The sequence below is a fragment of the Oculina patagonica genome, chromosome 1 (assembly GCF_052425735.1).
Source record: "Oculina patagonica isolate OP01 chromosome 1, crgOcupat, whole genome shotgun sequence".
Classification (NCBI taxonomy): Eukaryota; Metazoa; Cnidaria; class Anthozoa; order Scleractinia; family Oculinidae; genus Oculina; species Oculina patagonica.
In genome coordinates, this window is record NC_135758.1 from 34,800,512 (window position 1) to 34,815,119 (window position 14,608).

At 40.5% G+C, this 14,608-nt stretch overlaps 3 protein-coding genes across 3 annotated transcripts; 2 read left to right on the plus strand and 1 right to left on the minus strand.

Annotated features, from left to right (window-relative positions):
* The first annotated feature begins 2,037 nt into the window (after positions 1-2,037).
* Positions 2,038-6,445, plus strand: LOC144666221 (sorting nexin-13-like). The gene has a single exon (XM_078527621.1). The coding sequence runs from the start codon at positions 2,218-2,220 to the stop codon at positions 5,032-5,034; it is 2,817 nt and encodes a 938-aa protein (XP_078383747.1). The 5' UTR covers positions 2,038-2,217; the 3' UTR covers positions 5,035-6,445.
* A 1,483-nt stretch (positions 6,446-7,928) lies between these two features.
* Positions 7,929-9,345, minus strand: LOC144666231 (torsin-1A-like). The gene has a single exon (XM_078527631.1). It carries the CDS (start codon positions 9,334-9,336, stop codon positions 8,341-8,343), a length of 996 nt encoding a protein of 331 aa, XP_078383757.1. The 5' UTR covers positions 9,337-9,345; the 3' UTR covers positions 7,929-8,340.
* Positions 9,346-9,484: 139 nt separating this feature from the next.
* LOC144666238 (torsin-1A-interacting protein 1-like) lies at positions 9,485-11,105 on the plus strand. The gene has a single exon (XM_078527643.1). The coding sequence runs from the start codon at positions 9,810-9,812 to the stop codon at positions 10,755-10,757; it is 948 nt and encodes a 315-aa protein (XP_078383769.1). The 5' UTR covers positions 9,485-9,809; the 3' UTR covers positions 10,758-11,105.
* The last annotated feature ends 3,503 nt before the right edge of the window (positions 11,106-14,608 follow it).

Genomic DNA, 14,608 nt, shown 5'->3' on the forward strand with positions numbered 1-14,608 from the left:
TTGAAATATATGGTGTGATGTTATCAACATTACATAATAAAGAACTGTGTTTGAAATAAAGAGAAGTATTACAAACAACAACAAAATGTTAATGCTTGTACTCTTTTGTGGGTTAATGTGTTTTGCATACAATGTTTCCCAGTTGCTACATACTACGGTACCTTATGGTGTGTTTTCAACGCAGAGGTAGCAGAATGTTTTGAAACGGGGGGGGGGGAGGCATCTAGTCAAGCCAAGCACATACCCCTCCCCCAGGGGGGTTTTTTATCCCCCTACACAAATTTCCCAAAATGTCTTTAGTAGTGTCCGTTGTGTCTGTAAACGATATAGAAATGCATTATCATTATTATACAATCTTAAAAGATTGCGGACCTCTCCTAGTATCGTTTTGGGGAAATGAGTCTCATTGAAAGTCCCACACCAAATAATATTATCCTGCCAAGCATGATCCTGATTAAACAATTTGTGTCTTGATAAACCAATATTATGCTGTGCTAGCGACACTTTTGACACTAAAATGTGAAGGAGGGCTGACCCCCCTCAATTTAATTTTTTTGTTTGTTTGAGGGGGGGGGGGGGGGGCTACAACTCTGCTGCCTATGCAAAGTAAGCCAAAAATAAACAGCAGCAAATATAAAGAGTCTGTGTTAGTATCTCTTAGATGCAGATATTTGATGCAAGGGTGTTTTATTAAAAAATTCCAACAAGCATACACATCACTTTTTATGTAAACAGGAGCCCATTACTTCATTACTAATGTAAATATTTTGGTATCTCTTAGAGGAAGATATTTGCTTGATCAGGGGTGTGAAATTCCACCAACAAGTATCCCCACCACTTTTATCTAAACAAGTCTTGATGTCCTCCAGACCAACTTGCCCCCACTCGAGCAGTCTTTATGACCCCTCCCTCCCCCCTCCCCCCAAGAAAAATGTATGGTCTTTTGTATAAAAATTATTCGGTCAAGGTCACACCTGCCATACGGTACGCGCCAGTAATTAGCCAATCAGAAGCCGGTGCGGGGAAACTGAGCCTACCACTACGCCTCTGATTGGTTGTGGTGAACGAGGACGAGTGGTGAGCGCCCCCGAGTCCACTCCGGGAGCAGAATATGTGGAGCTGTGTGTGACTGCTGGAAGGCGCGCTGGGTAGATTATGTTTTTTGAAGACTCCGAGGACTCAACAGAGGACAAGACAGCACTCTCCTCTCCCCCCCATAAGATCCCCTTTATGTACACCGCCTAACCAGGAGGAGTGCACTGGAGATTGTTTTACTTAGTTCAGGTCATGGAGTAATTAAAAGGACATCGAGTCTGTTTCAAGGTAGGGCCTTCCTAATTTGGGCCTCAAACCGTTGTAGCAGGGTAGACAAGCTGTCGGTAGATGTATGTATTTGTTTTTGCGATTTTGGGGAAGGGAGATTGCGGGTCACGAGCTGGAGTGCGTGACAACAACAAGATCCATTAAAAAAAAAGAGCTCATTGCGTAAAGGACGCAATCAGCAAAAAGCGTAAATTAATGTTGATGTAGTTTTGTAAGATAGGGGCTGTGGTGTGAGGTCTGATACAGGCAGCCATGGACGGGTGGGGAAAGGAGAAGGAGAGGGGGAGGGGCATCGCGCGTGGAGGGAACAGAGACAGGGGACAGGAAAAAGGCTTGAGTTTATTTTTATTAACTTTGGAAAAATCACGGGTTTCGAGCCCCCATCGAGTGGCGAAAAACAATGGCATCACATATACCTCACTTAGTCGACAGTGAAGTGTCACTTCATGTGAAGCGATGACGAGGAAACAGTTTTGCCCGCCGCTCGTATTGCGGGCTCAACCCCCGTATGGCAGGCAGGAGTGGTGGGTCATCCATAGCTGATCAAGGGGCCTATGCAGCCCCCAAAATGATCTTGTCCCCTAAATGATCCTTATTTTTTTCAAATCCATCATTTTAATCAGCAATTATCATAAAATATTCAACTTCAAATATTCAATTAATGTAAAATATTTAGCCTGTGTACAGCCGTACACGGGACCATTTTTGGGGCGGGGGATCATTTCAGGGGGTTGTTCCGAAGGCGTCCCAGAAGGATCCTCTCTTGGATTCTTCCCCAGACTCCTCTTGGTCGTTGGTCTCCTCGCATATCGCCACGGCCATTCCTTACTTCACAATATGTGATAAATTGCTCTAATTTGTTACTATATCCCAAGACTTTAAGTTCACTAAAGGATGGAAACTAGCCAGCTTCATGTTCACAAGATAGGCTGGGCAGTTCTGGTTATTGGTCTGTTCCTAACGACCTTTGGAATATGGTGGACATGTTTCATTCTGTTGTATGCGTTGCTGTTCGCTTTTGGATTTGCTCTTGTGCTCGGCTACTGGAGTTACTTGATGTCCCAAGAGCTGAAGAAAAACACTCTGCAGGGAGATTTTGGTGCAGTTTCAAAAGGACTTGAAAAAGTGATTCAGGAAATTCAATTGAGCAGATTGTCACTTAAAATGGACAAGCGACTTACCGGTTCTAGTATCATAGATGAACCTCTACAAGAAGTTCTACAGCTCTTCTTTCGTGATTATGTCAATGGGTGGTATTACAGTGGTATCAGTACAGATGAAGGCTTCTTGTATGATCTACGACAGACCCTACAGAGAGCACTGATAGCTTTTGCAAACAGATCCAAGGATGTTGAATGGGTAAATTTCTTGACAACACGCCTTGTGGATGATTTAACAAATCATTTGAAAATTTACCGTAAAGCCAAACAACGAGTGGACGAAAGTGAAGGTGATAGTCCTCCACTGGATATAGAAACGGCATTCTTTCAAGTAGAGCACGAAATGGAAAAGGAAATATGCAGGGAACAGATTTGTTTGTCAGAAGGAAAGGAAAAAGACTATCTCTCAGACATCAGTGAAATGCTGTTATATCTTCTCCTGCCCCCTGAAGACTTTCATAACAAACCATTCAGGTATTTTTTCAGGGAAATGATTGCCACATGTGTGCTGTTCCCAACCGTTTCCATGGTTTGTGACCCAGACTATGTCAATCAGACAATTGCGTGGCTGTGTTATGACTCGACATTTACGAGAGAGGCCTTCTTGACAATGATAAGGGAAGGACTCACTGCCATTGAAGATGTTGAGGGTACAAAAGAGAAAGTTGAGCTCGAGATTGCTAAATTGAGGGCGCATGATTCTGAAACATCTGATGCAGCTGATGTTGCAGTGAGACAGCAGTTAAGCAGTCTTTTGTTCGTAAAGAAGATTTGCGAAGCCAAGATAAGGACTTTGAAGTATGGCGATGGGGAACTGCCTTCATTACCCTTGGAGCAGCCAGATGAACTTGGCAAGCTACTTGCACCCAACCAGCCCCTGCCAACTCTTCCTCTTCAAGTCATTTTGGATAACAACACAGCCTTGTCTTATTTTATTGAGTTTATGAACAGCATCAACGGACAAGTGTACCTTTATTTCTGGCTGGCAGTTGAGAGTTATCGCGTAACTGCCGAGCAACAGTTGTCACTCTGTCTGGAACAGCAGCTGATGAAGGAAAGTAAAGGTGAGGATAAAGAGGACGTCGGCATTCCAGCTGCTGATCTAGAAGTGTTACGAGTAGCGGCTCAAAGTATTTTTGACCAGTACTTGTCAGAAGCAGCCAATCCAAGAGTTGTGCTGTCAAAGGAGATGCCGAAGAAAATTTTTAAACGCATTGCTCAAGAGGAACCATCACCGAGTTGCTTTGATGACTGTCAGGCTCAGGTGTATGAAATCCTTGGGCAAGAACCATTTTATGGAGCTTTTCTGAAAAGCCAAGCTTACATAAGATGTCTGTTGGATTTGGAAATACCTTTGGAGAAGTCAGATGATCAAGAAACCGCTTCTAATGCAGGCGATGACGATGTTGCAAGCATTGACAGTGACTTGTCCCAACCAGAACAGGAAGGTGCTCCAGGGAGGAAACTATGGACCCCTGATGATGACCTCAGACTCAATGCTACCATTACAGAGATTGGTTCATGTAAAGATGACGGCAAAACCTATGCAGTGTACACCATCAATGTTTACCGTGCAAGTTCAGAAGGAACAAAATCCTGGACAGTTTTCAGACGATACAGTGATTTTGATGATCTGCACTTGCATCTCAAGGAAAAGTTTGGTTCGATTCCTACTCTTCTTCTTCCTGGGAAAAGAACATTTCACAATCTGGACAAGAAATTTCTAGAGAAAAGACGAATTGCATTGGATTCATATTTACAGAGCCTATTGTCCACAGAAGTTCTTGGCCAACACCTGGGCATGTTTGAAATAGTAAGCAACTTTCTGATACCTGGGGCATATGCTCGCGAGAAGGGACAGTTTGCTAGAAAGGTTGATACCCTTGTAGCCCCAATTCGTCGTGTGTCCCATAAGATCATGACTGTGCCAGACAGCCTATCAGGAGGAGTGCACAAGATTTTCACCAAGCCAGGGCAGCGACATGACCTGAAAGAAGATGCCAGACAGTTGTATGCTGACATTGATCTGGAGGAGGATGACAATATTCCTCTCAGAATCTTGTTGTTGCTCATGGATGAAATATTTGACCTGAAACACAAAAATTTGTGGCTGAGGCGCCGAATTGTTGTGTTGCTGAGGCAAATAATCAAAACCACTTATGGAGACACAATCAATCGGAAAATTGTTGACTATGTGAACTTCATGACTTCAGCAGAGCAGATAGCAGAATATGTCAAGTTGTTCAGAGACTCCTACTGGCCTGGTGGAATTTTAGCTGAAGCTTCCCCAGAGAGAAAGAAAGATGTAAAGATCAGAACAAGAGTCGCTGCTAAAACAAAGATTTTTGGAAGTATACCAGAGGAACTGAAACGCTTCCTTGGCTCTGAAGTGACGATGGCGGGAGTATGTCGTGTGTTGGACACTTTCCAGTACTGCAGCTTAAACAAGCGTCTTCTGTATGTCTTGTGGGAAGGGATTCTTGAGTTGCTGTTCCCTAATAACAAGTTCAATGACATTTTCCACAAAATTCATGCAAAATCCAAGGTGTGATATCCCTGGTAAAGTCATAGCAGATCAAACATCTCATGAAACCAAATCTACATGCATGTAATTTGACCTTTTTAATAATGCTGTCACAATGTCAACAATTTATGCAACTTTCCGGTAGTACAGTTGAACCTCGCTATCTTAAACTTAAATTTGTTACCTTTTGATTTGCTTCTTCAGTCATTTACTATCTGCTATTTCAAACACCCCACTTTCTCAAACCAATTTTCATTTCCCTTGAGGGTGAAAGATAGCAGGTTGCCCTGTACTCCGCTAGTGCTGTACTTGTTGATTAGAATGAGAAGTTTTCACATATAATCATTCATTATTTCGTGTTATATGAAGAATCCCTTTCAAACCTCCTAAAAGCTTGAAATAGAATCAATAATAAAGTTGCAATGATTTGGGTTTATTTGGAGGAGGAAAATATCATTTCTTAAGGGGAAAAAATTTGGAGAGGATAAGGGCTGTGTCACAGATAGGCTTGATTGATGCCGCCTTATCAAGTCCAGTCTTTGGGGATGACCGCGGGCTCATTTTCCTGAAAAAGCAGCTAGAAATCGAGTCCATATCACAGATGCCTTACCCTGAAACATAACTTTAGTTATTGCAGTTTTCAGTGATGTGCGAACTCTGAAATTCAATCCTCAACCAACGGTTTACGTTGTTAGTTGTGATTGGTAGATTTCAATCCATTTTGTGTTTCTGTTGGCTGTTGCCATAATTATGATTGACGGCAGCAAAAAACGTAATCGTTAGTTGGATTTTTGAATTTCAGAGTTCGCATTTCACTGAAAACCGCAATAAAATATAAAATTTATAAAATAAGCCTAATATAATTATTTTCTGTATTATTATACCAAAGCATTTCTTGCAATAATTGTAATGGACTGAGGTGATCAGGCAACTCAAATGTATTTCTATTCAGCCCTCACACTAAGTATCAGTAATTGCACGGGCAGTGTTAAAAAAATTAACATCACTGCCACTACAGTTGAACCTCGCTAATTCGAACTCGGTTATTTCGAATTCCCTGTTAATTCGAACTAAAACCCGTTTCCCTTGGATTTGCCCTTCAGTCATTTACTATCGGCTATTTCGAACTCCTGCTATTTCGAACTATTTTTTGTTTCCCCTGACGGTTCGAAATAACAGGGTTCAACTGTATTTCAGAAATTTGTAAATTCTAAAAACACATTTCATAAATCCTTAATTTTATGAGGAAACATTCATTTTGATGGCAAAAATAAGTGTGATTAAGACAATCTTGGTTGCAAGGCAATGCTTTTCTATTTCTCATTAAAATAGAACTTACCGGTAAAGTGATAGAAAATTTTCCATACAGTTTTGATTCATATTCAATTTCACAAAACACAAAAGCACAGCTCTTTTGTCAAAATTTTAATCTCCAATTAAAATACTGCATCACGACGCACGCGCACATGTTCAATGATGTCACGTCAGCATGGTGTCAACGAAGGAGGAGAACGGCCGAAAACACATCCGGCAATGGAGAAGAAGAAGAGAGATGATGCTGACGTGTCGAAGCAACACAGGCACTGAACAGGAGCGCCCGAAGGGTGAGAGAGTGCAGCCGGTCGGCACCACAGGACACCTGAACGCGACGGACGCAGAAAACGGCGCGCGCACAGGAGAGCACGACAGTAATATAATTATAGCTATGAATTCTTTTGTCATTGTTAGTCACATAATTAACATATAAGTAATTCTAATGTTCACAGTGTTACAGATCACACTGTTATATTTTACTGTATTTCTTCCTTTAGTTTTAATAGAAAAAACACATGGTTGTGAAATAAAATTCTTTTAACAATAGAGATGACTGTTGTTAAACATTAGCACACTCAGCTGGTACTCCATATTTCAAAAGATGGGGCCAACTAACTCAAAATTTGCAGAAAATTGAACATTTCTGATTTGATAAGGGCCTCCATTCGTAGAATGTTTGTTGACAAACCATAAATAAGGAGTGAACATATACGCTGTACATCAAAATATTATCATATGAACTACTAATCCTACATCACTTCGCCTGTCTTTAAAGCCTGGGCAAAATGAGGCTGACTATCCTCAAGCACTAGGATGAGAGTGCACAAGAGTTGAAAAACATCAAACAGTGCACAAGTGAAAACACTAGTTAACTCTCTTGAAATTTTTGGCAGGCCAAATTAGATGGGAATCAATGAGAGTGCCCCCACCCCCTCCCTAAGAATTGCCGGCCAAACTAACACTGGGGGGATACTCTGGGAATTGAGTGGGGATGTGCCACTGGGACTCTGAAACCCTAACACTATACCAGACCATGTTCAGCTGCAAATTGCAATCCCATTCTAGATCAGGCACAAAAAATGCCTACCCTTCCCCAATCACATTTTTTTGCTTAAAAAGTTGCAAGAATGATTTGTATTATTACTTATGTAAGATTCTTTTAAATTCCAAGTGTCAAAGATAAAAGTTTGTCACACCCTGCTCTGCTCAAAGTTGACTTCAGATTAGGTGAAAAGACCAGGAGGGTTGATGGCCCTAAAATAGATAAATACTGAAATGAAGGAAGCCGGTCAAAATGTATGGAGTCATAAAGTTAAATTCAAGAAGGCAGGAACCACCCAGTCTATTTTACTGAGCTCCAACTTTCTCCCAGTACTGGCTCGGTGCCAAGTGCATGTGAGAGCAAGATCACATGAGAGGACTAGGAACAAATTCCAACCTTTATAGCATGAAGGGGACATTTGAAAAGAATGCTGTGGCTAAATGACTGGCAGTCAAACATTTAACTAAATGACCAGTAGTCCGATTTGCTTTAGAAAATAAGGAACGTTGAGGGAATTATCTAAGTTGACTTCAGATTAGGTGAAAAGACCAGGAGGGTTTTATCAAAAGTTAATAATCTAATCAATTTGGACTTGCTCTTACAGCAAATTTCAATATTGTGTTATGATTTATTACCATTATTGAAAGTTATATTGTAAACAAGCCTACTGGTAGCCTCCCATGCAGTTGTTCTTAGGGGCGATCGTGTTATACTCCTATAAGAATGACTGCATGGGAGGCTAGCCTACTGGAGGACTATCCAGGCTAACCAGAGTGTTATTCAGACTATCTGGGACATTATTTAGGCTAACTTGACTGCTATTCTAGCTTACCGCACTGCATTAACTGGACCAAAGTGCAATCAGAGCTTGGGAATTTTTTACTGCCAGTCACCAAGTCTATGATAAAACTTTCTCCGGCTACTGGTCATATAAACACTTAATTATAAAAAGAAATGCTACACAAGAATCTATGGCCTTATCCCATGACATAGTCTACTTTGCTTGAAATTTTCTTACAACCAGACTGGGAAAAGACCTTCAGGTCGTCTGGAAAGTACAGTAGCTCGTCGGCAACACTGTTTAGGACCAACTCCGTGATAGGGTGTCCCTTCTGTTCTAAGTCGGCTTTAGCGCACATTTTGATGTGAGATCTCTCCAACGGCATAAATGGAATGAAGTAATCAATGAGATTTTTCTCAATTAAAGATGAATGCCAAAATCCACCCTTGTTGTTAAATTCACCAAGGTTTATAACCTTGTCCATTTGTTTGATTTTTATATCTTCCCTTTTCTTTCCCTCCTTCCAGTGGGTTAGGACGGCATTGTTTATGAGATGCCCCCCCGTATTGCTGAGAAATATGAAGATACTTTTGCGATAGTCTATTTTGCCCACATCAGGGTAGTGGTCTAAGTAGGGCTTGAGGACATCTATGAGCCCTAATGGCATTTTATCCATTTCATCAAATATAAACAGTGATCTGGAGCATATTGACACGGATCCAGCCACCAGAGTGCGAAGCTGGCGCTTGTAAAAGTCCACATCAGACTGATGAGGGAAGTCGTGAGTGGCGATAATCTGATGAACAAAGCTACTGTCCATTCCTTTCTTGAATATATGATCAGCGATGATTTTGCTCACAAAATTCTTTCCGGATCCCGTCCAGCCATTAAAGGAAAGCGCCAACGCTTTGCTGGGCGACTTATTATTTAGATGCCCGACAACTGCCTTTAGTACGGTCTCTGTGACTAAATGCTGTCCAAATACACGTCTTCGGAGAGCTGATTGCAGGCCAGTTATGTTGGGTGAAATCCACTTGTCCGTACAACATTCCTTGAACTGACAATACGCTTTACCTCCAAGGTAAGCTAACGTAGGAACTGCAACAGTCAAAACGGCACTTTCAATAAGAAATGCGCTTATTTGAGACGCAAATAAGGATATAAACAGTGCCAAAAGCTTGACCTTCTCCATTTTGCGCGAGAAAGCTTTCCCAGGTTCCAAGAAAAAATCGTACAACAATTCTTATTGGCCAGGCTAGTTCAATCGACCAATCAACTTCCTTGTTAGAACAGCAAACTAAATGAGCGGCTACCAAGCGATGATTTTCCAGGAAAACGCGCGCTACTTGTAATATACCTGCGTTTTGTTCTTTGTTCTTGTCGAGAAATATATTTTTTGCATTTTCCTAGATCAGAGAATTCACATAAATAGCAAAATTTCAACAAATGGCTACTCCGATCTCTGGCAAAAATGACGGTAGTGAAAAGGGGAAAAAGACAACAGGGAACACTGACTTAGAAAACACAGACGATACAGATAAAAGTCCGTGATGGGACACAGAAGAGGACATAACAGAAGATGACAAGCTTACTAAAGTTTGCCCGCCTCCAGTGGACAGAAAAAAAGTGGTCAAGAAAGAAAATGACGATCAACCGACGAAACTTATGTATGTATGTACTAAATGCAGCACCAGCGATGAAGATAAGCATGAAAAGCTTACTAAAGTTTGCCCGCCTCCAGTGGACAGAAAAAAAGTGGTCAAGAATGAAAATGACGGTCAGCCGACGAAACTTATGTATGTATGTACTAAATGCGGCACCAGCGATGAAGATAAGCCGGGAGATGATACTCAGTCCAAGCCAGGTTTAGGGAACATATTCAACTCGGTGGGATTTCTCCTTTTCCTTGCCATTGCATGCATAATCGTTGCTGCCTGTCTCTCTCCTGCTGAGCCTGAAATGAAGAGCGACTTTGATTTAGTTAAAATATTTGGAAATGGTGTTGACAAATTGCAAGAATCATTTACCAATCAGACTGAAAGATTCTGGAAGATCTTAAAGAATCGTGGTTTGGCACACTTGAGAAACAAGCATCCTTCGCAGCCACTGGTGTTCCTGTTGGCTGCACCCCCACCAGCTCACGAGTGGGTGGATTGCTTGGCCAGTAAACTCGCTGAAAAGTTAGATCCTAAACAGAAAAGAAATTTAGCCAGGATTGATGGAAAGAACGAAAAAAGCTACCCTGCAGATAAGACCAAGAAAAAAATGGATGACTTACTAAAGGAAAAATTTAAGGCTGGTCACAGAGTGGCACTAATCAATCATCTTGAGCTCCTCCCACCCCCGTCACCCCTGTTGTTTTACGCTTATTGCGACGATCAGAATGCACCGCACAAGCATGTAGCCATCATTTTTACGGTGCACTTGCCAGTAGAGCCCAGTCCATCTCTGCCTGCAAAAGAGGCGGAAGGATTTGTTGAGAAATACCTGTCAAATGAAGTTTGGTCGAGGGATGATATGGATGCAAAGGCTGCTCTTTTAAGCCGCATTGCAGACACAGTGGCTCTCATGAATGGTGAATCTAGTAATTCATTGAAGGCCTACTGTCCTTGAAAAATATTGTATTCATGGATTAAGGAGGAACTAGGGAATGGTAACTGAACTCTGGTAAAGAATCCAGTCTGAACAATGTGTTTATGATGGTCAATGCAACCAACATGTCTGGTTGTTGTCAGCCCACAATCAACTATTTGTTTTCCGATAGTAATGATTAAATTGCTTTTTGGCAGTGTCAGTGCTGTAAAAATAATCATGGCTGATGTTGTCCAAAGGCATGATAATTTTAACAAGTATTGACTGTGGAAGACCATTCCATTTGGAGATGTTGTTCAATGCGTCAGGGATGGGGGAAGCGGGAGGGGGAAGAAAGTTAGCCTCCCCAATATTTCTGAATAAATAAAAACTTCTAAGAGAAGAGTTTCTTAAGCCCTCTTCAAGTCACTAGGCCCCCCCCCCCCCAAAAAAAAAAAAATTGGAAAATTGTTCTGTTGTCCCCGTACATTGATACTGTACAATGTGTGTGGGTCAGATTTGATTGTTTGGCCAAGGGAAAATCATTCAGAATTATTTTAGGCAGTTCAAATTTGCCTCTAAAACTTTGTAGTAAGTAGGAGAATTGATTGAAGAAAACGAAAACCCGTTAGACTTTTTTTGTATGCACAATTCATTTTATATATGATAAATGCAAATGCGTCTTTACACTATTAAAGACCTAAAAAAAAATTTTCTTGGGGGGGGGCCCTTTTTTTTTTTTTTTTTTTTTTTTTTTTCTTTCTTTTTTTTTTTTTTTTATATTTATTTTTTTTTTATCCCCCCCCCCCCATCCATTTCACAATTCAATTTGCAAACAGTTGGTCTCAGGCTGACTTTTAATATTAATTTTAGTTGCTCTTGTTATAATCTCTCCTATTTATTTGACTAAAAACTAGCAATATAAAGAATGCATAGTTATTTTATTTGTAAAGCAAAGCCTGGAAAACTGGAACAGTTAAGTCTGAGTTGAAGTTTTAAAAACTTAATTTCTTGCCCAGTGTAACATTACTGCATTTAGATTTTGTTTTGTCTTTGCATGGTTCTTGTAGTTTTTAATAATAATAAAAAACTTTACTAGTATTTTTAGCTGGAGTTAAACCTGCGATCAGACTTTCATTTTTTCACATGATGGAAACATATGTGAAAACTGGTCGCAAGCTAAGCTGGAATTGACTAGAGTTTATTGTTTACATTTTAAATATACCGGTAACAATGTCAACAATTTTTATTAAAAATATGTGTGTAGTATTTACAAGTTGCATGTAATTGCATCCCTAAAGACAGGCGTTTGTGACATTGGCATCCTTTGGGATTATGCAACAGGGACATTAAGCTAGAGAGAAGAAGCTAAGGAACCCAAAGATTACACCATTCTGAAGCTTGTGTGTCTTAATGATCCCAAGAGCTAAGCTGGCTGGGGCCTTGCCTCCTGGTGGGTTCACCCATGTCAGATTTGTCAAAGTGGTGAGACTTGTCAAAGAAAAGCCCCTGCCCCTTCATTGATTTCAAAAACCCCTAACAACTAGCCTGTGTGCAGCTGCCCTGCCCTGCTGGATGGCTGTACACAGGCTACCTACCACAAAGATCCCAATAACAACCCATCCTTGGGCAAGAGAAAGATGCATGACACATACATGACACCTGGATGGGAAAGTCACCTGGAAGCATCCAGACCAAAACCTCTACTGACCCCCAAGAAAACGCTAATACCAGCAATGATAGGTTGCTGGAATGTCAACACCATGTTGACATAATTTGGGCCTGGGTGAGGATTTAAAAATAACTGCTCAAGACAGAGCATTGGATGAATTTGGAGAGGACTTTATGTGCCACTTACAGCAAGTGTAATGAGGCCTAAGTCAGTCAGGCAGTAGGTAATACAATATCCAGAAAACATATTTTGACATCTTTTTATTCTCTTTGCCTTTTCATCTTCTAAATAAACTACATTAATATTTTGAAATATTAGATATTTCTGTTTGTGCATATAAAATACAGATGTATGTACACTAATGATCATAAAGATAAATAATTGTCTCAACTCCTCACAAACTGCTATAAAAAATGTGGAGATTAGTACATGTAGGGAAAATTTTTAACACAACTGCAAGCCATGCAGGGCAAAGTTGACAAATGTTCTGCTATAAACAGAACTAAAAGTTCACAGGGTGGGTGGGTGTGAGTTCAGGTAAGGGCAGATAGCGTAAATGGAACTGAAACTGACATAGCACCCACTCAGCAGCTTCAACTGAGTGAGAAAAACATTACTTCATTTCTCAGCTAGCAGAAAACAACACTTGTGTGTTGAAATAAAAGACCATTCCTATCTACCAGCAGACAAACAAATTTGCTCTAAATCACATGACACTTTTGAAACTTGAGTTTTGAGTCATGTTTATCACTGACAGTTTAACCTCTCGTCACCAGTAATAGTTTTGCTGGCTAGATACAGTAGTGCAAAATGAATAAATACAAATTAGTACAATGTTTGATAATACAATAAATTATTATATAATTTGATTGGGTTTTTGTGAAACACAGAATGATCCAGGCCTCAGTCACTGTCATGCAGCAGGGGTATGTGTCAAATGGTAAATGCGAGACGGCAAGACTGATATCTTTTCTATGAGTCTGAGACCTTTTTAGCCTTTCAAAAGAAGTGGAGACTCCGAGAAGGTATCAAAGAAAATTTCAAGACAACAAGACCCCCGAAATTTGGCTAAAATTTTGCAAGACATGCATTTTTTGTTTCGTTTCCTCAGAAACGATACGGTATTATTTTGGCTTCGATGTGAACTATTTACACAGTGAGGGCTACTATCCAATCAGAAGAACGGTCGTAACCACAAAGTAAATACGTTTGACTGAAGGCAATTAAGTTCGTAAAAACATGTTCTTCAAATATCGGAAAGATATTCTCAGCATGATAAAAAAAATATTGAGAATCGTTGCAAACAGAAATATCTGGCGACTGCAATGGTTTTAAGTTTGATTAAAGCGATGTATTGTAAGAAAACTAGAGAAAGCTCTCGTAGCGTTTAATTGTTAAGTAAACATTCTAGCGATTTTCTGAAACGGAAGTAAATTTTCACCAATCAGTGTTTGCAAGCGCAAACAAAAAAGGGATGACTTGTCGTGTTTGCTCGCACGGGGGGCTGCTATCCAATCACAAGAACGGTCGTAACCACAAAGTAAATAGGTATGACCGATGGCAATTAATTTCGTAAAAACAGTCATGTTCTTCAAATATCGGAAATATATTCCTCAGCATGACCAAAAAAATTTAGATTCGTTGCAAACAGAAATATCTAACGACTGCAATGGTTTTAAGTTTGACTAAAGCGATGTATTGTAAGAAAACTAGAGAAAGCTCTCGTAGCGTTTAATATTATTCTGAAACGGAAGTAAATTTCCACCAACCAGTGTTTACAAGCGCAAAGAAAAACGGGATGACTTGGCGTATCTCGTGTTTGCTCGCACGGTAGAGCTTAAGTGCGCTACAAAGAGAAGTGCATATTTGCAGGTGACTTACAAAGTTAATTTCACTTCATGTAACAGAGGAATGTATAAATGTGGGAGATTGCCCTATTCTATTTGTACAGGAAAATTTCACGGCATCTTCGACGTCACAAACAGCGCGAATACACGCAAAATCGCGTGGGTTCTCGCGTGGATGTACCCGGACTTGCGTGATCAGTGTCACGTCGGCGTCGCAAAAACATTCGAGTCTGCACTGAAAGTTGATAAGTTCTGCTCAAAGTTTAAATTTTGTATGGACAGTATCGTATAGCAAGGTGTGCAACTGCCGTGTCGAACTAAATTCGTCTCCTTAGTTGATGTAACGCTCAATGTTAACTACCGTTGCAACTGCT